This window comes from Hordeum vulgare, chromosome 5H (assembly GCF_904849725.1).
Source record: "Hordeum vulgare subsp. vulgare chromosome 5H, MorexV3_pseudomolecules_assembly, whole genome shotgun sequence".
Taxonomy (NCBI): domain Eukaryota; kingdom Viridiplantae; phylum Streptophyta; class Magnoliopsida; order Poales; family Poaceae; genus Hordeum; species Hordeum vulgare.
The window spans coordinates 26,598,157-26,623,074 of NC_058522.1; the positions used below are offsets into that span (position 1 = coordinate 26,598,157).

The following is a 24,918-nucleotide window of genomic DNA, read 5'->3' on the forward strand; positions in this document are numbered from 1 at the left end:
AACTTAAACAGAAACTCGTGAAAACATTAGTACAAGAAAACAAAGTACCACCTCTTTAGGTATTGTAGCAATCTTGATTTCTATTTATATTGGTGTTATATTACTGTATTATCACTTTTACATTTCTAGTACCCCCCGATACTATCCATAGTTTCATCAAAACAAGCAACCAACTCAACAAAAATAGAATCTGTCAAAAACAGACCAGTCTGCAGCAATCTGTATACTTCGTATACTTCTGGTGCCTCCAAATTTCTGAAAAATTACGACTGCCTGGGAAAAAGGCATGTCAACCATGAGCAAAAAGAATAAACTCAAAATCTCTTTCTGAATAAAAATGAAAAATAATCTCGTGAGTGAAACGTTTCTGTCCTTTTCCAGCAGGACCAAACAACCATCACCTAGACTAGTCATAAAGGTTTTGCTTGGCTAAAACACAAAAAGAAACACAAAAGACACAATCACAATAGAATTATGATAGTGTGGATGCAACAAAATAGAAAAATAAAAAAAAGATAAATTCATTGGGTTGTCTCCCAACAAGCACTATTGTTTAACGCCCTTAGCTAGGCATAAGGTGATGGAATCACGTATCGTCGTCTTTGGTGCTCAAACCATAAGTAGCGTGATCACTTATCATCTTAAGGTTTTCATCTTTCTTGCTAGATGATTAACCGCTATTTTTAGGAACAAAAACAGACTTGGTGACCTTATTTTGGTCAATGTTTGGAGTATTCTGCACAGCGGCAAAAGCGGAACCCAAGTTGGTTATAACGTCCTCTAGTTTGCCAATCCTAGCGGAATCATGACCTAGTTTTTCGTTAACTGTGGGTTCCTTCTCCTTTAAATTTTTCAAAACCATTCCCACCTTGGATCCATACTGATTGATTTGATTGTGGATCTTTTTATCCAAATTCTCAATAAGTTCGACCGTAGCTACTTTATTTCCAATGACGTCCAGCCTACGCATCACATGTTCCAGAGTTAAGGTAGTTCCATTAACCATGAGTGGGGGTGAGCCTACCAAATTTATTACAACTCCGAAAGATCTACTCTGAGCATTGCAAATCCTATACCAAGTGTCCTTTAAGTTTTCTTCCTCAATTTGTTTGAAATTGAGAACTTCGTTCTCGGGGGTATCGTTCGAAGTGGTGGATCTAGCCATGAGGACAAGTAGACTATCCCACACAAACGAACACACAACAAGCGAGAGAAAAGGGCAAACGAAAAAGGCAAAAGAAAAAAGGCAAATATATTTTTTTGTAAATTTTTGTTTTTAAGAAGTGGGGAAGAGGAAAACGAGAGGCAAAAAAGGTAAATGCAAGAGATGAGTTTGCGACATTTACTTGGATGAGTTCTTGACTTGATCCTCCCCAGCAACGGCGCCAGAAATCCTTCTGCTACTTCTCAAACAACAGCGCCAGAAATTGACACGTTGACGGAGACTTGCTTGCGTTGGTTTTTCCCTAGAAGAGGAAAGGGTGATGCAGGAGAGGAGCAGTAAGTATTTCCCTCAGTTTGAGAACCAAGGTATCAATCCAGTAGGAGAATCTCGTCAAGTCCAAAGTACCTACGCAAACACAAAAGAACTTGCACCCAACGCTATAAAGGGGTTATCAATCCCTTCAAGATTGATTGCAAAGTGAGATCTGAAGGCAGAAAGTGCAACGAAGTATTAGAGTAAGGCTGAAAATATGGTGTGAAGTAGACCTGGGGGCCATAGTGTTCACTAGAGGCTTCTCTCAAAATAGCAAATATTACGGTGGGTGAAACAATTACTGTCGAGCAATTGATAGAACCGCACAAAGTCATGACGATATCTAAGGCAATGATCATACATATAGGCATCACGTCCGAGACAAGTAGACCGATACTTTCTGCATCTACTACTATTACTCCACACATCGACCGCTATCCAGCATGCATCTAGTGTATTGAGTTCATGACGAACAGAGGAACGCCTTAAGCAAGATGACATGATGTAGAGGGATAAACTCAAACCAATGATGAAAACCCCATCTTTTTACCCTTGATGGCAAGAACACGATGCGTGCCTCGCTACCCCTTCTGTCACTGGGTGAGGTCACCGCACGGTATGAACCCAAAACCAAGCACTTCTCCCATTGCAAGAATCATACAACTCGAAGAGAATTACAAGGATATGAAATCATGCATAAGAGAGATCAGAAGAAACTCAAATAAGATTCATAGATAATTTGATCATAAATCCACAATTCATCGGATCTCGACAAACACACCGCAAAAGAAGATTACATCGGATAGATCTCCATGAAGATCATGGAGAACTTTGTATTGAAGATCCAAGAGAGAGAAGAAGCCATCTAGCTACTAGCTATGGACCCGTAGGTCTATGGTGAACTACTCACGCATCATCGGAGAGGTCATGGTGTTGATGAAGAAGCCCTCCGTATTCGAATCCCCCCTCCGGCAGGGCACCAGAACGTGCCCCAGATGGGATCTTGCGGAGACAAAAGCTTGCAGCGGCGGAAAAGTACTTTCGATGGTCTCTTGATTTTTTCTGGAATTATTGGGTATATATAAGCGAAAGACCTAGGGCAGAGGTGGCCCAGGGAGCCCACAAGCCTGGGAGCGCGCGGGCCCCCCTGGCCGCGGCTAGGGGGCTTGTGGGGTCCCTGGTGGCCCCCTGCCTTGGTTCTCAAGCTTCCCGATCTTCTTCTGTTTCGGAAAAAATCTTTTTGGAAGTTTCGTTCCGTTTGGACTCCGTTTAAAATCCTCCTCTGAAAGGGGTCAAAAACACGGAAAAACAGGAACTGGCACATGGCAGTGAGTTAATAAGTTAGTCCCAAAAAGATATAAAAGGCATACAAAATATCCAAAGTTTGACAGGATAATAGCATGAAACCATCAAAAATTATAGATACGTTGGAGACGTATCAAGCACCTTTATAGTCACCCAGTTACGTTGCAATGCTTGATGCACACAAGGTATTCCTCTGGTGCCAGTGAGTTATATGATCTCATGGTCAGTGGAACAAATACTTGACAGATAGAAAACAATAGCAATAAAACGACACGATCAATATGCTACGTTCATAGTTTGGGTCTAGTCCATAACATGATTCTCCTAATGATGTGATCCAGTTATCAAATGACAACACTTGCATATAGTCAGAAAACCTTGACCATCATTGATCAACTGGCTAGCCAACTAGAGGCTTGATAGGGACATTGTTTTGTCTATGTATCCACACATGTATGTATGTCTTCATTCAATACAATTATAGCATGGATAATAAACGATTACCTTTAAATAGGAAATATAATAATAACTATTTATCATTGCCTCTAGGGCATAATTCCAACAATCTTGTAAGCTCAATTTGCTATTATGCGAGGACTGGCTAGGTGTTGGATAAACATATCCTATGGCACGTCACTACAACATGCCTGATCTTGTATAATATTCTCATTAAGAACAAGCATGGAAAAGAATTGGACTATAGCATGTATGACCTCATGGGGATCCTGGTTCGGTCGATGCGGGTACAAGATCGACTTTGTCACTTTCTTGAGGTCTATTACGAGATTCGAGATCCCGATAGACACGACGAGCTCCAAAAGGATGTGATGGAGGAATGATGGGCATGAAGTTAGCTCCAAAAGATGTGATAAGAATGGTGGGCATGGCATGGGAGACAACGAGCATATTATGCATCTCTATGGGTTTTTTCATTTGTGTGCTAATTTTTGTGTTTGAGCTTCATGAACAGTTTATGTCGTGGATTTGATGAACTATGTAATAATTCGTTGAACTATGCAATAATTTATTGTATGTTTGAAATGCATGCATTTGTTATTAATTTGTGTGCAAATTGTATATATGGTTCTGTGCAACTACCTTATTTTAAGGTTGTTGTTGAAGGCTATCACTTTTTGTGTTCTAAAAAACTAGTTCTTCTGCCCTTATTTTTTGTACTCCACCATCTTCTTCTGCCCTAAAATAATGTAGTTGTTGAAGATGCTCTAAATTCATGCACTGCTCTCATCCTTCCCTTTTCCATGTGCTCCCTTGTAAAGTCGCTCTTGTTACCGAATCAGAAACAAGTGATGTAGTGCAGATGGAATGCGCAAACTGTGTCGGTGCGTGGACATGAGGAGTCGAAGGTGAGCAAGACACACATTCTAGTCCCCATTTTCATTCCCATCTCCGCATCTTGAGACAACGACATGCGTCCATGTCTGAGCTAAGAGCATTTTCTGCATCCTACCTTGTACATGTGCTTTGGGAAAACCTCCCGAATCCGGATGCCTCTTTTTGAATTTTTTTGTTGTTTTTTATTTACCCGCGGCTGGTTAGCGGTTCCCAATGCCCTGATTACTGGATGTCTGGATTTAAGATAAAAGCTTCTGATTTGTTCCATTTTCACATTATGTTAAATTGTTGTTTGTCTATAAAGACACTGGTTGGATGCCCGTGCGTTACGACGGATTACAAAATAATGATGTGAAAAGGTAAATAATGTCATAGCCTGTTATTCCCAAAGTCTAAGCAAGATTCACAGTCATGGCAAATTTGTCCCAAAAACCTCAGTTTGCATGTCATGTGTTGGGGAACGTTGCATGGGAACAAAAAAAATCCTACGCACACGAAGACCTATCATGGTGATGTTCATCTACGAGAGGGAGATCGGATCCACATACCCTTGTAGATCACTAAGCAGGAAGCGTTAAGAAACACGGTTGATGTGGTGGTACAGCTTCGTGATTCAAATCATCGTCGTCCCACAATCCATCCCACGATCCGTCCCGATCTAGCACCGAACGGACGACACCTCCGCGTTCAGCACACGTACAGCTCGATGACGATCTCCGCCTTCTTGATCCAGCAAGAAAGACGGAGAAGTAGATGAGTTCTCCGGCAGCATGACGACGCGCCGGTGATCGTGATGATCTATTCCTGCAGGGCTCCGCCCGAGCTCCGCAGAAATCCGATCTAGAGCAAGAACTATGAGGTATAGGTTTGAGTTGCACGTGGCAAAGTTGTGTCTCAAAAATCCTAAAACCACCAGTATATATAGGAGGAGGGGAGGGGCTATCCTTGGGGCTCAAGAGAGCCCCAAGGGCGTCGGTCGAAGGAGGAGATGGACTCCCACTCCAATTCGGTTTGGAGGAGGACGAGTCCACTCCTTCCTTCCCACCTCCCTCTCTCTCTCTTTTTCTTTTCTTTTGGTTTTTCCTCTTGTGGCGCCATAGTCCACTTGGGCTGGCCTCACCAGCCCATTAAGGGTTGGTGCGCCACCCTAGGACTATTGTGCTCACTCTCGGGTGGGTGGGCCCCTCCCGGTGAATACCTCGAACCCATTCGTCACTCCCGGTACACTGTCGGTAATGCCCGAAATCTTTCCGGTGACCAAATGAAACCATCCTATATATCAATCTTCGTTTCCGGACCATTCCGGAAACCCTCATCACGTCCGTGATCTCATCCGGGATTCCGAACAACCTTCGGTCACCAACACCTATAACTCAACTATACTAAAACGTCACCGAACCTTAAGTGTGCACACCCTTCGGGTTCGAGAACTATGCAGACATGACCCGAGACACTCCCCGGTCAATCTCCAATAGCGGGACCTGGATGTCCATATTGGATCCTACATATTCTACGAAGATCTTATCGGTTTAACCTCTGTGCCAAGGATTCATATAATCCTGTATAACATTCCGTTTGTCCTTCGGTATATTACTTGCCCGAGATTTGATCGTGGGTATCTCTATACCTATTTCAATCTCGTTACTGGCAAGTCTATTTATTCGTTCCGTAATACAAGATCTTGTGACTTATACTTGAGTCACATTGCTTGAAAGGCTTATATGTGATGTTGTATTATCGAGTGGGCCCCGAGATACCTCTCCGTCACACGGAGTGACAAATCCGAGTCTTGATCCATGCTAACTCAACGGAAACCTTCGGACATACCTGTTCAGCACCTTTATAGTCACCCAGTAACCGTGTGATGTTTGATACACACAATGTATTCCTCGGTGTTAGTGAGTTACATGATCTCATGGTCATAGGAATGAATACTTGACACGCAGAAAACAATAGCAACAAAATGACTCTACGTTTATAATTTGGGTATTGTCCATCACATCATTCTCCTAATGATGTGATCCAGTTATCAAGTGACAACACTTGCATATGATCAAAAAACCTTAACCATCCTTGATAAACTGGCTAGTCAACTAGAGGCTTACTAGGGACATTATTTTGTCTATATATCCACACATGTATCTATGCTTTCATTCAGTACAATTATAGCATGGATAATGAATGATTATCTTGAAACGGGAAATATAATAATAACTATTTTATCATTGCCTCTAGGGCATATTTCCAAGATCATGCACTTCCAGCAAGAGACTAAAAAAAGAAGGGAAAAGGAGATTCTACGGGGAAGGGTATTTCTGCACTCGGGCTCATCTGCACCTGGATCAGAAAAAAAATCATAAGAAATACTAGAAAAATTCAAAAAAATTCCAAAAAAGAATTGTGTGGTAGAAAATTTGATGCGTGAGGTCTGCTCCAAATTTCATCTTATTTGGACATCTGAGCAGCTCTTAGCAAAAAAGACAAAATCTAGGTCTGTGAAAAAGGTTGACCGTGCATGAATTTTCTGATCCAATTTGTCTTTTTTGCTGAGAGCTCCTCAGATGTTCAAAGAATATGAAATTTAGTTCGAACATCACGCATCAAATTATTTACCACAAAAAAACAATTGGAATTTTTTGAATTTTTTAGTAATTGTTTGAATTTTTTTCGTGAACGGAAGGATCTGAGCCCGTGCTCAGAAGAGGATTTCCTGATTGCGTCGAGCCAAGGGATGACCTCCCCTGGATGCGCAACCGGTCGGGAGCACATGCGTACTACCCAAATATGACCTCTGTCTTCGTCGGCGCCAAGCACTAGCAGTGCGGTGGAGTCCACTGCTATATCCTTGCTTGGACTATGAGACTTGAGCCGACACCTGATCTGAATACAACGTGTTGAATATATATGTGCATTGTGTTATTGGGCCTTCCTCCTAGTCCTTTGTATAGTTGAGGTAGAGGCCCATCTTGTACCTATATATATACGTTCCTAGTGCATCCAATCAATATTGAGTGTTGCACAGCCCTAAACCTAATCCACTACATGGTATCAGCTTCCTCCACGATCCCGACCTAGCCGCCGCCGCTGCCGCGCCATCTCTCGCGCCACCGCCACCGCCGCTCTTTCTCCAGCCGTCGCCGCTGCCATCGCCGTGCCATCTCGAGCGCCGCCGCCGCATCCCCTCCTTCATCGCTTCCGCCACCACAACCCTTCATCCCCCGACACCACCATGATCTCTCGACATTCCTCAATCTCCTCCGATAGCAATCCGTTTGCCGGCCCCGACATCACTCTCGTTTGCGATCTCAACATATTTGACCGCGTTCGGGTGGTCCTTGACCTGGAAGAGGTACTTCTCACTGGTGTTCCGTGAGTACCTCCTTCACGGTCACATCAATGGTACCGTGGACTCGGTCCTCGTGGTGAACGACGAGGACTGGATGATCCTTGACGCCACCATCATCCGCTGGTTCTACCTCACCATCTCGAAATATCTCTTTCACACAGTGGTGTGTGATGAGGACGACGCCTACACCGTCAGGACCAAGCTCAATGACCCTTTCATTGACAACAAACTTCAGCGCAAGGTCCTCCTCTACGGTGAGTTTTATAGGTGCGAGCAGTTTGATTCATCCATTGATGATTTCTGCATGCGCCTGATGACGAGTTGATGTATATACTTCTCGCCCCTCGTTGGTTACCCCAAGTGGAAGGTGGAGATGTAGTCAGCAACAAATTTCCCTTACACACACACTGTAAGGTTTATCGAACCAGGAGGACTCCTAGGCTCAACGAGTAGGTGTCTTCCACCCTCGCGCTAGCAGAAGACGTGGACCTGCACACACAACAAATAACTTTGCTCCCAACGAGTACAGAGAGGTTGTCGATCTCTCCGGCCTTGTAGTTTGCAAAGGATCAAAACACAAGCGGGAAGGTAATAGTGATTGCAACGGAAAAGTAAATGAAAGCGGTAAATGATGGAGGTGTAAACAATGATGGTGATATGGAACGGAGTCACATGATGTTCACTAGTGATGTCTCTCTCCCAAAAGACGATAAACAACTATGCTTGGGTAAACAAATCACAGTTGGGCAATTGACAGAATTATGATCGCACCGTAATGCTAATTATGCTCCTTGATAGTTAGAGGTTCAATAGTAATGGGCAGTATGCCAAGACAAGTAGACCGTTTATTCATCAGCATCTACTTACTAATCATCCACCTTGAGATATCTATCTAGAACATCTCTCCGGTATTAAGTTGCGAGCCCCACCCAAAGTGTAAACTCAAAGCAACGGACAATTGCATTAACGAACTATGCGTAAGGTAAACAATCCTTGCAACCATGGTCACAAGCATCGTTGTTTTCTCCTTGGTGGCAACAAGCACATCCCCTAGTCTCGTGTTTCTGTCACTCAAGCTAGACATCGAGGGGCCCGAAGCCACAATCATGCATAACGCTCCCTCTTGAAGTTACAATCTACTACTTGGCCAAAGCAATAAAAAGCAATGGAGAACATGCATGAATCACTAAGGAACATAATATAAAAGGATAATCAAATATATAACTCGTAACAATCTGAATATAATCACATAATCCATCGGATCCCAACAAACCAAGCATAGCAATAGCAAGAGAATTACATAGGTGCCTTGATCATGTAGGGCAGCTCACAAGGACTAACCATTGAAGCACAAGATTGGAGAGAAGGCATCACATAGCTACTGGCCATGGACTCATGGTCCAAGGAGGACTACTCACGGCATGTCCGGGAAGCGTCCATGATGGTGGAGAAGCTCCTAGAGGTCAATCCTCCCTCCCGTAGGGTGCCGGGAAGAGGTCTCCTGACGCTCCCGATCTTGGAAGCGCTGTGGCTATGCAACGACGGAGGAATTCGCGATTCGAGAAAATATGCAAGGGTTTCCTCTTGGGATCCTAAATATAGGCCAAAGGAGGGCACCGGAGGAGGTGGGACCCACCCAGGCGACCTCCTGGCGCGGCCTAGGGCCTGGCCGTGCTAGCAGGCCGCCTGGGAGGCCCCTCGCCCCCTCTAGCCCTCCTTCGATAATCCCGAAGCTTCTGTTTTGCTAATTTTTTATATATTTGTCTGGATTTTTTCGGGCTTCGGAAAATTGGGTAAAAGCCCCTACAAAATAGACATCAGCAGACAGAAACTGGCATTGGGTGCACTGAGTTAGTAGATTAGTCCAAATATGTGTAAAATGATATAAAAATGTAGCAAAACATATAATAATGTCACCCAAAAGATCATGGAACAAGCAGAAATTATAGATACGTTTGGGACGTACCAACATCCCCAAGCTGAATTTCTGCTCGTCCTCGAGTAGATAAATGATAACATAATAATTTCTGTGGTGACATGCTAACACACATATAATAACTTCAAAGTAAAGCAAGTGAGATATGTAATTCAAGTCAAGACAATAACAAGCAAGAGTCTATATCTAGTATTGAATTTAGCAAAGTATGAACATAAAGGTGCAAGAGCTCTCGATGTCCGTGACTCGAATGTCTCCAAATGGTGTTTGCGTGCAAGCAGTGGGAGATGGGTTGAGATCATAAAATATATTTATAATTGAGAACTCGATGTACTAAAATTTCACACTTGGTCTCCTTTGGAATCTTATTTCGACTCATCCCCAGACCACTAGTCAGGCACAAATCAAAATGATCCTCTCCTTTTCGATTTTGAGCACTCATGCAATGGATGAGCATAAGCAAGATATGTTGGCACTTAGGATGGCAAATAGAATAATGATGGGGAAGGAAGACAAAAAGATGTGAAAGGCTCACATCAACAAGGACAACCATAGGCGAGAGAAAGCCAAATGATAGATATGATGCGAGGAGTAGGGATTGCCATGTAACGGATGCACATATGATCTAAGGTAAGCTCTCCAATGGAACTAGTGGCGGTGCATCCAACTTGTTTGCTCATGAAGACCGAGAGCTCATTTGAGGAGGCTCATCATTGAAATATGCAAACCAAGTTCTATAGTGTAAGGATCCCCACATAGTTATGCATGAATGATAATCTCTATGTAGTACCAATATAGCAATGGAGTACGAGTGTGGATATTTCAAATGGAATAGTAGTGTTGCCCCTTTCTCTCTTTTTATTTCCCTTTTTTTTTCTTTTTTTCTCTTTTTTTATTTTTGTGGCCTCTTTGGCTCTTTCTTTTTATCTCTCATTTGTCCTCTTTGGGATCTTTTGTTTTGTCCATTTTGGGATCTTTTCCTCAGCTAAGGGCAACACTCTATGTTTCACATGAATAAAAAGAAAAATCATCACACTTTCTAAGGAGTACTCAACATAAAGACAAGTGAAAACTATCATGATGTATGCAAATGTATGCCTCTGTCAGTGTAGCAGGATATGCAATGATACTACCGCGTCATGTAGCAGTAATGAGGGCAAGGCCCAACTAGCATGCGGCTTTGCGATCAAGCAAAAGCATGTATGACATGAAGATCAAGTCATGAGATGATGGATGTTGCATGGCAATGTATCTCAGAAAGGCTATGGAAATGCCTTAATAGGTAGGTATGGTGGCTGTTTTGAGGAAAGATATAATGAGGCTTATGTATGACAGAGCGTATCATGTCATGGGTTTGGATGCACCGGTGGAGTTGGTGCTCAGTGTGAGAAAGGACAATGCACGGTACCGAAGAGGCTAGCAAAATATGGATGGTGGAAGTGCCAACAATCGAATACTCACATTAGTCCGAAGAACTCATACACTTATTATCGGGTAACTCCCTATCTAGTTAGGAAATTCACAAAAAGACAAGTACCCCGAGGAGGAGTGTTTGGGGGTTTGGTTATCCTTGCGCATCCTCGACTCATGGTAACGTGAGGGTACTCTATATATTCCAACCCCTCCAAAGGTTAGCGGTCAATTCCTGCTTAATTCCTGCTCGTCCTCGAGTAGGTAAATGATAACCCAAATATTTTCTGTGGTGACATGTTAACACACATATAAGAACTTCAAAGTAAAGCAAGTAAGATATGCAATTCAAGTTAATACAATAACAAGCAAGAGTCTATATTTAGTATTGAAATTAGCAAAGTAAGAACATAAAGGTGCAAGAGCTCTCGCTGTCCGTGACTTGAATGTCTCCAAATGGTGTTTGCGTGCAAGAAGTGGGAGATGGGTTTAGAGCATAAAATATTTTTATAATTGAGAATCCAATCTACTAAACTTCACACTTGGTCTCCTTTGGAATCTTATTTTGACTCATCCCCAGACCACTAGTCAGGCACAAGTCAAAATGATCCTCTCCCTTTCGACTTTGAGCACTCATGCAATGGATGAGCGTAAGCAAGATATGTTGGCACTTAGGATGGCAAATAGAATAATGATGGGGAAGTAAGACAAAAAGGGTGTGGAAGACTCACATCAATTAGGACAACCATAGGCGAGAGAAAGCCAAATGATATATATGATGTGAGGAGTAGGGATTGCCATGCAACGGATGCACATATGAGCTATGGTTAGCTCTCCAATGGAACTAGTGGGGGTGCATCCAACTTGCTTTCTCACGAAGACCTAGAGCTCATTTGAGGAGGCTCATCATTGGATATACAAGCCACGCTCTATAGTGTAAGGGTCCCCACATAGTTATGCATGAATGATAATCTCTATGTAGTACAAATATAACAATGGAGTACGAGTGTGGATCTTTCAAAAGGAATAGTAGTGTTGCCCTCTTCTCTCTTTTTATTTCTCTTTTTTTCTTTCCTTATTTTTTATTTTTTGTGTGGCCTCTTTGGCTCTTTCTATTTATCTCTCATTTGTCCTCTTTGGGATCTTTTAATTTGTCCTCTTTGGGATCTTTTCCTCACTTAAGGGCAACACTCTATGTTCTACAAGAATAAAAAGAAGATCATCACACTTTATAAGAAGTACTCTACATAAAGACAAATGAAAACTATCATGATGTATGCAAATGTATGCCTCTGCTAGTGTAGCAGGATATGCAATGAAACTAGCGCGTCATGTAGCAATAATAAGGGCAAGGCCCAACTAGCATGCGGCTCATCGATCAAGCAAAAGCATGTATGGCATGAAGATCAAGTCATGAGATGGGGGATGTTGCATGGCAATGTATCTCAGAAAGGCTATGGAAATGCCTTAATAGGTAGGTATGATGGCTGTTTTGAGGAAAGATATAACGAGGCTTATGACGACAGAGTGTGTCATGCCAAGGGTTTGCATGCACCGACGAAGTTTGCACCAACTCTCAATATGAGAAAGTACAATGCACGGTACCGAAGAGGCTAGAAAAATATGGATGGTGGAAGTGCCAACAATCTAATACTCGCATTAGTCCGAAGAACTCATACACTTATTATCGGTAACTCTCTATCTAGTAAGGAAATTCACAAAGAGACAAGTACCCCGAGGAGGAGTGTTTGGGGGTTTGGTTATCCTTGCGCATCCTCGACTCATGGTAACGTGAGGGTACTCTATATATTCCAACCCCTCCAAAGGTTAGCGGTCAATTTAGTAGCTAGAGTTCTGAACTAATTTTTAGTTTTTGAAAAACAGACGGATTTCCCAAAATACGACACCTATCACTAATAGGCTCAAGCTCTTGGCACCAATAGTCCATACATTACTCAAATCAATACCTCAATACTATTGCAAGTTACTACTATACTTAAATAACAACCTCAATTACCTACTCATGCAAGACACACAACTCAGTGCAAGGAGCCAACTCTCTAAACAAGATAAGCACGATAACTCAAGAGAGTTCCAAAATCAACCTAAATAATAGCTCTTAAAATATAAGAATGAAAACTAAGAGCTAAGCATGACAGTAGCTACGAAAAGATGAAGAACACACGAAAAAAGATAAGCATGAAAACTATGTTGTGTTCTAGAGTGGAATGGAGCGTGTCTCTCTCCCAAACAAGGTAGGCTAGGTTGAGACTTGTTATGACCAACAAGCAAAACTAAAACAAACTAAAAAGCAAATAGCGGGACGCTCCAAGCATAGCACATATCATATGAAGTGATAAAAATATAGCATCGAGATGGACGAACTAATGATTATTGATAGAGAAGGGGATGCACGGGGGCATCCCCAAGCTTAGACGCTTGAGTCTCCTTGAATATTTCTTGAGGTGCATGGGGGCATCCCCAAGCTTGAGCACTTGACACTCCTGTATCTTCTTTCATAATCTCTCCCATCGCATACTTGAAAACTCCCTCCATACGAAACTCGTCATAAGCTGATTAGAGTGATTAGTTCCCTTAATAAAATAATTCATTATCTGCTCGAAATATAGATTTTCATACAAATCTACTGCTTCTTATGAATGCCAAAAGGTTTTTGCAAATAAAAAGCAAGCTTAGGATTTGCGAAACAATGAAAACGCAAAACATGACAGAATCTGTGAAAAATAGAACGACATGTAGTAAATAATTTATTCGGGGCACTTCTGCTACTCAAATCAAAAAACTCAGAACAGATGCCAGAAATAAAATTATATATATCATGCTTTCAAAAAAATTCAGATAAAAAATATGATCTGGTGATGTTTTGTGAATTTTTTTGTCAAGCAGACAGAATCTGTTTCTCGACAGCATGTCACAACTTTTGAACTTTTCTTGCAATCGGAGGCTATAACTTGGCACAAAGCTTAAAAATAAAGATACAATGACGTTGCTACAGTAGTAACACACATCAAGACCACTAAAACAGAAAGTAAAAACAAATTGGGTTGCCTCCCAACAAGTGCTTTCTTTTATGCCTTTGAGCTAGGCATAATGCAAGAAGGAGGATCAAGATTCTCCGAGGTTGTTGGAATTATAAAAACCTTCAAACGGATCCTCAACAAGTTCATCCTTAGTTTTCCTAGGGAATGGGTACGTACCTTTTTCTTTCTCACATAAGCGTATGTGTCCTTTAACTATATCAATGAAGCCTCTCATGGCTCGGAGGAAGTCCCTTCCAAGCACTATATTCCCTTTGTTGGGCTCCATGATGAAGAAATCAATCGTTGCATTCCTTCTAGAGAATGTAACCCGAACATATTTCACCTTTTCCTGGATTTCAGAAATATCACCATTAGCGTGTTCATGATAATATGAATTTTTTTCCATATCTAACCAGAGAGAATCATAAACAACTTTTGGCATAGTAGAAACCATGGATTCAATATCACAATAAGCAAGGAAGTCTTGGTTAGAGATGCTAATTCTAACAAAAGGTTCCCAGTCATCATATATTTTCAAAACTTGTTCCTTATCAACCATGGGTTTCTTTCTTTCCCTTAAGTCTAGAGCATCTATTCTCCCTTCAATAGTAGCAAGTCTATCTATAATAGTGTTATAACCATGATTATAAACAAGATTATTAGATAGACCATGTATAATGTCAAGAGCTCTTGCCTCATCACACTCTAAGACATCTCCTTTAGCTATAATATCAAGAGAGTGTTTGCACCATATAAATAGACCATGATAAAAATTTCTAAGAACAATTTTAATAGGTATCCAAGGCATAATTCTTTTGTGTGCTTCAGAAATTATATCCCATGCTTCCTTCATATTTTCTCCATTCCTTTGATGGAAGTCTAGGACCTCAGATTCCTTCCAAGCATCAAACCTTAACATGCTTGACAACTAAAAGCAAAGTAACTATTTTTTGTGGTTTTTGGTATAGGACTCTAAAGCAAAAACTAGAAAGCAAACTAACAAGACTAAAAAGCAAAGGTAAAAGATAGCGTGCAACTCCCCTATCTTGAAGACAGGAGTCCCCGGCAATGGCGCCAGAAATTCGCTTGATGACGAGTTGATGTATATACTTCTTGCCCCTCGTTGGTTACCCCAAGTGGAAGGTGGAGATGTAGTCAGCAGCAAATTTCCCTTACACGGAGACTGTAAGGTTTATCGAACCAGGAGGACTCCTAGGCTCAACAAGTAGGTGTCTTCCACCTTCGCTCTAGCAGAAGACATGGACTTGCACACACAACAAATAACTTTGCTCCCAATGAGTACAGAGAGGTTGTCAATCTCTCTGGCCTTGTAGTTTGCAAAGGATCAAAACACAAGCGGGAAGGTAATAGTGATTGCAACGGAAAAGTAAATGAAAGCGGTAAATGATGGAGGTGTAAACAATGATGGTGAGATGGACCGGAGTCACATGATGTTCACTAGTGATGTCTCTCTCCCAAAAGACGATAAAAAACTATGCTTGGGTAAACAAATCACAGTTGGGCAATTGACAGAATTATGATCGCACCGCAATGCTAATTATGCTCCTTGATAGTTAGAGGTTCAATAGTAATGGGCAGTACACCAAGACAAGTAGACCATTTATTCATCAGCATCTACTTACTAATCATCCACCTTGAGATATCTATCCAGAACATCTATCCGGTATTAAGTTGCGAGCCCCGTCCAAAGTGTAAACTCAAAGCAACGAACAACTGCATTAACGAACTATGCGCAAGGTAAACAATCCTTACAACTGTGGTCACAAGCACCGTTGTTTTCTCCCTGGTGGCAACAAGCACATCCCCTAGTCTCATGTTTCTGTCACTCAAGCTAGACATCGAGGGTCCCGAACCCACAATCATGCATAATGCTCCCTCTTGGAGTTACAATCTACTACTTGGCCAAAGCAATAAAAAGTAACGGAGAACGTGCATGAATCACTAAGGAACATAATATAAAAGGATAATCAAATATATAACTCATAAAAATCTGAACATAATCTCATAATCCATCGGATCCCAACAAACCGAGCATAGCAATAACAAGAGAATTACATAAATGCTTTGATCATGTAGGGCAGCTCACAAGGACTAGCACAAGATTGGAGAGAAGACATCACATAGCTACTGGTCATGGACTCATGGTCCAGGAGGACTACTCACGACACGTCCGGAAAGCGTCCATGGTGGTGGAGAAGCTCCCGGAGGTCAATCCTCCCTCCGGCAGGGTGCCGGGAAGAGGTCTCCTGACGCTCCCGATCTTGGAAGTGTTGTGGCGGCGGAACGACGGAGGAATTCGCGATTCCAGAAAATCTGCGAGGGTTTCCTCTCGGGACCCTAAATATAGGCCAAAGGAGGGCACCGGAGGAGGTGGGACCCACCCAAGCGACCTCCTGGCGCGGCCTAGGGCCTGGTCGCGCCAGCAGGCCGCCTGGGAGGCCCCTGGCCCCCCTCCGGCCCTCCTTCGGTGATCGTGAAGCTTCTGTTTCGTTGATTTATATATTTTTTCTGGATTTTTCCGGGCTTCGGAAAATTAGGTAAAAGTCCGTGCAAAATAGACATCAGCACACAGAAACTGGCACTGGGTGCACTGAGTTAGTAGGTTAGTCCAAATATGTGTAAAATGATATAAAAGTGTAGCAAAACATATAACAATGTCACCCAAAAGATCATGGAACAAACAGAAATAATAGATACGTTTGTGACGTATCAGCGCCTTAAAAAGCTTGCCGACGAGCTCCGTGATCTTGGCGAGACGATCAGTGATGATCTCCTCATCAGCACCCTCACAGCCAGCCTCAACGACGACTTCGGGAATGCCGCCTCCAACCTGACTCTTATCCCGGAGCCGACCTTCGCCAAGGTTGTGGCGTACCTCAAGCTTGAGGAACGCCGCCTGAAGATGGCGCGGATCCGGGCCACGCACACGACTCTCACCACCGCCACTCGCGGTGGACCCACCCCTCCGCGACTGGCTCCCCCGCAGCCGGCCTTCTAGAAGTTGGCTGCCCTTCAGCCGCCGCAGTCGGCCTAGTCTGGGAACGGCCGCCGCCGCGGCGGTCGGCGCGGTGGGCGTCAGCAGTAGCCGAACGGCTCTCCGGGTAGCGCGCCTCGCCCTCCACAGCAGCAACCATCTCCATGGTACACCGGGCAGAATCCATGGATCGGCGTGGTCCACGCTTACTCCATGTCGGTTCCCCGTGCTCCTGCTCCTTTTTTCCTCGGACCCAGGCCACCGTCGCATCAGGCGTTCTACGCCGCACTCGAGCCATACGTAGCGCCGTACGGCCCTCTCTCACTCGGCCAGCCGACCCAATCTGGAGGCCAGTCAGCGCAGTCCGGCGGGCTTCCACCGCCCCCCTGGAAGCCATCCCTGCTTGCGGCGCTGCACTCAGCCCCTACTCCGACAAACTACGCTGGCGGCGGTGACTGGTATATGGATACCGGTGCTACAGCCCACATGGTTGCTCATCCCAGTACTCTCCACACCTCTTATCCCATCAACACTTCTACTCGCATCACCATCGGTGACGGTTCTTCTCTATCCATTACTCATACTAGTAAAAGAGCCCGTGCGTTGCATCGGGTTAGATTGTTGACTTTTTGATCATGAATTTTGTATTTGAAAAGCCCGCGCTTCCCTCCCCCTCCCTCATGTCCTTACAGTCAACTCACTTATATGAGCCAACTGGCAGACAAATGACAGTAGGCAAATGAAACTGTTCATCACACACTCATGGCTTTACAATTCCAGTGTAATAAGGTCACCTAATTCGTCTTGACCTCCACAATGCATATAAAGTCGCTATCAATAGACTGAAACAAAAAAGTGCACATCTAAGGTAAAGAAAAAGAAATGTGTCAAATTATGAATACCTAATAATACTAAAGCGGCTAGTGCTTCTGTCTCAAGATGCTTGTTTTTCCTCCTCTTTTATGAATATCTAATAGGAGGAGGAAAAAGAAGCATTTAAGGTAAAAAAAAAGGAAGGTGTCAAATTATGAATACCTAATAAAACTAAGCTTCTTTTTCCTCTTCCTCTACACCTCTCTCTTTATTAACATCTTAGTTTCTTCTCACCTTATCAAAAATCTTGTTCACGTGAAATCACTGTTTAATTTGACATGTTTGGCCGCGGGACCAAAGGAAGAAAAGAAAAGAAAATCTACAGCGAGCACAACGCTCTCACTCACTCCGCCCTCACCGCTCACTCTTTCCTCTCCGTCTCGCCGCGGCAGGCCGGCAGCGACGGGCAACGGCGGCGGTTGCCTTCCCAGCAAGAGGCGGCGCCTCCGGCTCCCGCGTGCCCTACACTGCCGCACCACTCCTTCATCCCGCCCCACGCCGCGCCGGCGGCGTGCAGCTCCGAATCTGGTCGCCCGGCGACTCGCACGAGGTGGGCTCCGTCCCGTGCGCCCGGGGATCCGGCTCGGCTTCCTCAAGACCTTCCCCGCGCCGTGCACGTCTTGACGCGGGAAGATGGACGAGGAAGGGATCCCGACGCCGACGGCTTCTCTTCGCCACCAAGCCCCTCAACCTGCAGGCCACCTTCTGCCGGTCCGTTGCTCTCCTCCCTTCTATCCACCTCAAGTTTTCCTATTTTTCCAGTCCATGTCTACACTGTATGGCCAATCTATTTAATCTCAAGGCAAACCGCAGTCTAAGTCACTTGACTGCAAGAGTTCATTAGCAAGTCACCTTTTTTTGGCCTACTTCATTTCTGTGGTTGTCCTGACCTAGATAAGCTGGGTTATCGATTTTGAGTACGAATATGCGGGGGTGAGGAGAGGGAGCAAACCAACCCAGGAAGCGAGGATGCGAGTGAACTAATAAAATATAGTTATGGCTAATTAATTAGTATTCTGTATCGCTAATAAATTATTTGGCAAAATAACAGATGGAACATATATATAGCGATGTTGGTTCTGGAATGAACAGTGCAGTATGTTTGGTATGTTTGTGGTGCTGGGGATTGGCACGGTCAACTGGTTCTGTTCTTTAGTAGAATGATTGTTCAATCTAGAATGATTGTTCAACTGATTATTGGTCTGTCTAGCATCTAATACATCCGGACTTGCTAACTGAACCATCCCATTGTTTCATTTCCCAGCTTACTGTATTCGTATTAAATGTGATATATTATAATATTTTGGAAGCATCTGTTAAATTTGCACGAACAAATCAATAATCAGCTGTAATTTCAGTCAATCGGGAGGGCGTAGAAGAACTGACTAACCGGTCGGGACATTTGACGCCTCGTTGGAGAGCAAAAGGATCACTAATGCGAGGATGACTACCCCTTTCGGCGTGTCGATCATAGAAATCGGTAGGGAGGGGGGTTTGATCGATCGTCTGCGGGGACTAATGAACAACGGATTCCCCTTTAATAGTAGAGATGTGGTTAAGAATGTGCATTGGTAGCCACTACCATAGTAGTATATCTCCTAACAAAGGAAACTTGCCTTCCCTGCCTCATCACCAGGAGTCCAAGACACAGTAAACATAGTATATCATACAAGAATATTTCTCCTACCACGGTAGTATTTCTCCAAATAAAGGAAACTTACCTTCCCTGCCTCATCATCACTAGCGGTACAGGGGGTACAGGTGCGGAATAGATAGCATGGTAGGTTGCACACTTTGTAAACTGGTGAAATCATGACACTAAATAAAGAGTTATTTTACTGCTAACATGAAGTCAATCACCTAATGTAGATTCTAGTTTTCTTCTCATTCCCTTGTTTGTCTTCTTTTCATTTTTTCTCTTTCCGTTTTCTTGTTTCTTCTTTCTTTGTAACTATTTTTATTTTCTTGATGCAATAGAAAATTATAGTAGGGTCATGCCTTACTGTTTTCAGGTAAAAACAAATATAGTCAATCTGTTAATCGGTATAACTAGTCGTGTTTCGAACTAATACTCCTTCCGTCCCAAAATAAGTGTCTCGACTTTGTACTAGCTCTACTACAAATTTGTATTAAGCTTGAGACACTTATTTTGGGACGGAGGGAGTACTACTAAGGTTGTCACCCAGGCTTAATTAGTATTTGGGCTTTCTCATTATTTAACCTAACAATAAGCCTCCGTTTTATGGATGGTGTAAAACTTCGGAAGGAATAATCTATGTCAGTTTTGTTTATTTAGCATAAAAATATTGCACCACAGAATGAACATCACAAGCCTATCTTGAATATAAGTTCCTTACATTTTTATCGTAGACCTCTTGACAGATTCCATTAGCAACATACAATTAATAATTTATTTAGAACTGCTCACTCATCCTCAGAGGATTTTTGAATAATTATTCTGTTCTCAACAAGGGACTTCAGATTTTTCAGAAGTACAAATCCACTTCCTTCAAAGTCCAGAAAAGAGAACAAGGGTCAGCATAAAATTTGATGAGACTCAAACTGAGGATAACAAGTGTTGCATTATTGGTTTCAAACTGAGAAACTGAGAATAATTATTCTTTTGATGGAATGCTTAATTGGTTTCAGACATTGAGTCCATACTTCCTTTGGGTTTAATCTCTAAAGTGAAAAAAGCTTCACTTTTTCAAAGAAATTGTCTCATGCTCCATAGTATTCTCTTTTCTCATGAGTCATGATCTAAAACATCGGAATAGTTTTTGAGATAAGATGCCAGATCAAAAGCATATAATAATGTAACACGAGAAGGGGAATACAGTCACCACCGCGAAATTCTTACCAGCTCCTCCATTTATTCAACTGAATTTGCTTGATTCAACTACCCAATAATTGAGCATCCACTATCTAGACCATTCCTCTTATCAGTCTACAATATATTAATCCAAAAGTCAGAAACATTCCTAGGAAGGAAAATGAAACATGAACATTTGGATGTCTATTACCTTTCTTTTTCTTGCAAACATTAATTGCATCTCTTTCTTGAGTCAGACGATCTAGATGAGCTTGTATATTTTTCCCTTGCCCAAACATCATCACCTGCAAGTCCTATAACCATTAGTATGAAGTACTTGTATTTGGAGGTGGAAGTGGGGCGGTGAAAAAAAATATTTGTGGGGAACGATCGAGGATAGGTCGTAGGAGGAGGTGGTCGAACGAAAACGACGGCAGACCCCCTTTAATAGTAGAGATAAATGATGTGGTCATTACTTATTCAGCAGCACTGCTTTTAGGTGTCACCCACTCACTCGGATGTCAGTACTTGCGGTTTCCCTCAGTTGGAATCGCACTTGAGATATAATAGGGTGTACATATAATACTATTAAAATGATTGCATGTGGCAAAGGGAGTAAGGAATTAAAGGTACATTCAACTCTCGGGAGGAGGATTAAACTGTGCTTCTCGTATGGACGCTACTACTAGTTTTGCGGCATTGAATTTATCATCAACCTTCATAATTAACGTGAGTTTGGTGATCTGTGTTGTCAGGTAAGTGTCTTCAGAGAACAAATTCTCCAACTTGCCGGGATTGCTTGTCATGAAGACGAGGTATGACGTCCATTGGTAGCACCGTGGTTGAAATTCAGCATGTCGTTGCTGCTCTCTGCTTTAATAATAGCTTCTTTGATACTATCATGGTTGTGTATCACCCATGTTAGGAAAAATCACGGACAAAGCTACTAGAGAAGCTCGAAACATGTAACAAGCGTATGCTAGTTGAACTGTGCCGTTCCTTTGATGTCCCTGGTTCAACAAGCACTAAGAAGGTTGGTCCAGAATTTTCTTTTATCTGCTGCGCTCAGTTTCACATGAAAATCCTTTGCTTTTCTGTTTTGCAGGATGAATTGGTGACAATAGTGATGGAGTTCTTGATGGAACATTGTTCTGGTATTATTTACACAGATCCTGATAAGGTTCAACTTCTTAGCTTCCAGATGATTTGGGCATATCAGTTTGTTTCTGCTAATAACAGATGTTTTCGGTTGTCTGTCATAACTATTACCCTATGTATACTTCTACATGTTAGGTTAAGCCAGTTTGACTGGTATTGTTATTGGCACACTGATTTTTTTTGTGACATGGTGTTTTATTGATTTGCAGTCATTTAAGAAAAGAAAGCGCAAGAAGAATGTAGCGAATCTATCTGGTGGCGAACCTTCCAGGGTATGACATATATGAATCTTACTTCTTTTGGTAGTGATGCATTTATGTTTGGTTTTGTTTAGTGCAACTAAAGTTACTTATTTACATAATACTACCTGAACTCATGGTCCCATGTGTGCTGCATTGCAAGAAGTTCTTTCACCATTTTCATAAGCTGTCTCCACATATTAAATTTTCCTGTTTTTCCATACTACTGCAGAAAAGGAAACATGATGGAACTGTACTGGAAATTCATGGTGAAGAGGAAGCAGATGGGAGAAAAGCTGTAGAAGATGAAACAAATTATTCCGAGGTCTGCTTGAGGGATGACAGAGATGAATGTACTTACAACAGGACAGGACAATTTTCGAAGGAACAAGCTGAACCTGAGTCTTTTGAAGGGGCAAATGACTCCGCGTTGGGGAAATTAGCTGTAGTTTCGCTCCCAGGAGTATCGATTCCTACAAATGAACAAAAGCTAATCACAACATCATCTGCAAAGTTGGTTAGCAATGTTGAGAACGATAACACGGATATGGTGGCTTCAATGAAGAAAAAAAATTCTGTGACCAAGAAAAAGGCAATCCAAAACACAGCTTCCAAGGAGAAATTTGGTGGTATGCATTACTTTGACTTGTGCACATGTGGTTGAGTGTGGCTCATGTTGTTTACACATGCATGTTGAGAAAAGCTACAAATAAAATTCTTTTAAGCATTCTGGAATGCACTGTTAGTTTTTCTTGCTAGAAGTATCATTTAATACTATTTTGGCTGAAAAAACTGTTTTGGGATGTAGATATTGCAGCATTTAGGTGGTGCAGTGTAGTACTGTTCTGTTACTCAATTTTATTTAACTAGAACAAAGTAACCAGGACAGGTTCCAAATTATGCACTTATGTCTTTTCATAGATCATTTGCTGTAGTGCTTACCTGCAAAAAAAAAACTACAAGAGGTTGGATTAGTTCTTTCTAACTTGATTGTGGAGCGTCACGAGCAATTGCTTAGACGATGTGTACTTCTACTTGGTTAATATGTGAGATACAACAAGTTTCTGCTCATGTATTTTTGTAAGCAGTGCATAAATTTTCTTTGTTCTAGGTTCATACAGCATACAGCATTATCCTCCTTTATGCTACCCGTCTCTGAAATCCATCTTGAGATGGGGGTCAACCAATTCTTGTTCCCATGTTACAGTGCAAGTGAAATACATTAAAGATAACGAGTGTGATCTCTAGTCTCTCCTTTATAATATGTTTCAAAAGCTTGTTTCATTGGCATGAAAGGTAAAATTATGTCTAGAGGAGATGCGAAACCATGGAAGCAAGCACTGAAACCAAGTAAGGATGAGCTGAGACAAGCTGTCTTCTATATATTGGGTGCTGCAAATTTTGCCACGGTGAGATACATTGTACATCATTGATCTTTAACATTTCCATTTACCGTTAAATCTTGATATGTTTCTTTTGTTTTCACCAATTTTAGATGACTTTTGGAGAGGTTGTAAAAGCAGTTGGTATGTCTTTGCTTCCTCTTTTTTTAATATCTTGTTGAGATATTACGATGTAGTATGTATGAAGCCTGAACACTGTGTGCTTTACGAGTATCTACAAACCTTTTTCTGATCGGTTTCCACATCTTTAGACAAATACTTTGGCAAGGATTTGTTTGAGAGAAAGCCACTGGTAAGGGCCTTGATAGAGGAGGAGCTCTTTAGGCTAGCCAAGGAGGCTGAGAAGAAGGAGCTGGAAGAGGAGGAAGCAATGGAAGCAAGAGCAAAAGCTGAACAATCTGCCAAGGACAGCGCAAGGGATGGAAGAGTTGAATCAGGCATAGACAAGGAATCTGAAGTTGAAGCTGGTCAAGATGGTAAATCTAAGGATGCTGAAAAGAGTGGCAACATCAATAGTACTGAAAAAGGTGCTAAAAATGGGATTTGTGTGAAGGCTGTTGAGAAGGGAAATAGCAACACTGCCGCCGAAAACTTGCAAGATGGAAAGGCAGAAGTTGACACAAGGAAGAACGATAATGGTGATGGTTGTAGCAAGGATTGTGAGGCTGAAAAGATTGTGCAGAATGCAAATGGTGATGGTGGCATAGAAATATTGGGAGATGGTGAAGCTGGAACCGCGAATAATTGCATAGGTAACACCATAGGAGGTTGTGAAGATCTCGAATCTGGAGAAAATGATGACACCAAAGATGGCAGATCTGAAGAAGGCAGGGCCGGAAATGCTGGAAATGCTAATGCAGAAAATGCTGGTGACTGTGAACCTGAAGAATCTAAAGCCAATGAAAGCGGCGAACACGTAAGCTGTCCAGAACCAGAAGCAGAAGCAGAAGATGTCAAATCTTGGGAAGCTAGTGGCAATGAGATTACCCTATCTGTGGTAATATAATTTCTGAACCAAGGCGCGGATGATGATGGTAAAGCGGAAGATTCTGAACACCCAAACTGATGTAGGTTCAAGCGAACATGCTAGTTCGTGGACGATGTGAAGGCTAAAGATAACTGCCAAGCCCAATAAGTGTGGTCAGATGAAGGGCTGTACTAAGCTGATGCCGTGTTCTTGTTTCAGCCCCACTGTAATCCCAACCAGTAGGACAGTTTGTGAAGGTGTTCCATGAAGACTGTATCAGGTGTAAATTGTGCTTGTCAATGTACTGTAAGGCTTGTTGTGTCGACCTTGTTTAGCTTGAAGAGTGTTGGGCTCATTCCTTTTCGTTCCTTCTTTTTTCGTTTTGAAAGCCATCACGGCGGTTTAGCTTGAAGAGTGTTGATGGTCGAGGGAGTTACCGTGGATTTCAGCGGTGAGGTAGCATGGTGGTTCGCTGGAGCGAGGATTGATGTGTTTTTTGAGACAGCGCCAGACTTGAGCTTCAAAGCTGGCGCCCATGAACGCCCTGTCCTAGGGAGTAGGGAGATTCAGACGGGCGATGGGGTCATGGTAGGCTTTTTGGGT

At 42.6% G+C, this 24,918-nt stretch overlaps 1 protein-coding gene across 1 annotated transcript; it reads left to right on the top strand.

Annotated features, from left to right (window-relative positions):
* The first annotated feature begins 18,040 nt into the window (after window positions 1-18,040).
* On the top strand, window positions 18,041-24,670 carry LOC123453082. The gene is made up of 9 exons (XM_045129842.1): window positions 18,041-18,447; window positions 21,304-21,363; window positions 21,474-21,581; window positions 21,654-21,728; window positions 21,916-21,978; window positions 22,178-22,574; window positions 23,242-23,354; window positions 23,441-23,471; window positions 23,600-24,670. Exons 1-9 carry the CDS (start codon window positions 18,370-18,372, stop codon window positions 24,352-24,354), a joined length of 1,680 nt encoding a protein of 559 aa, XP_044985777.1. The 5' UTR covers window positions 18,041-18,369; the 3' UTR covers window positions 24,355-24,670.
* Window positions 24,671-24,918: the final 248 nt, after the last annotated feature.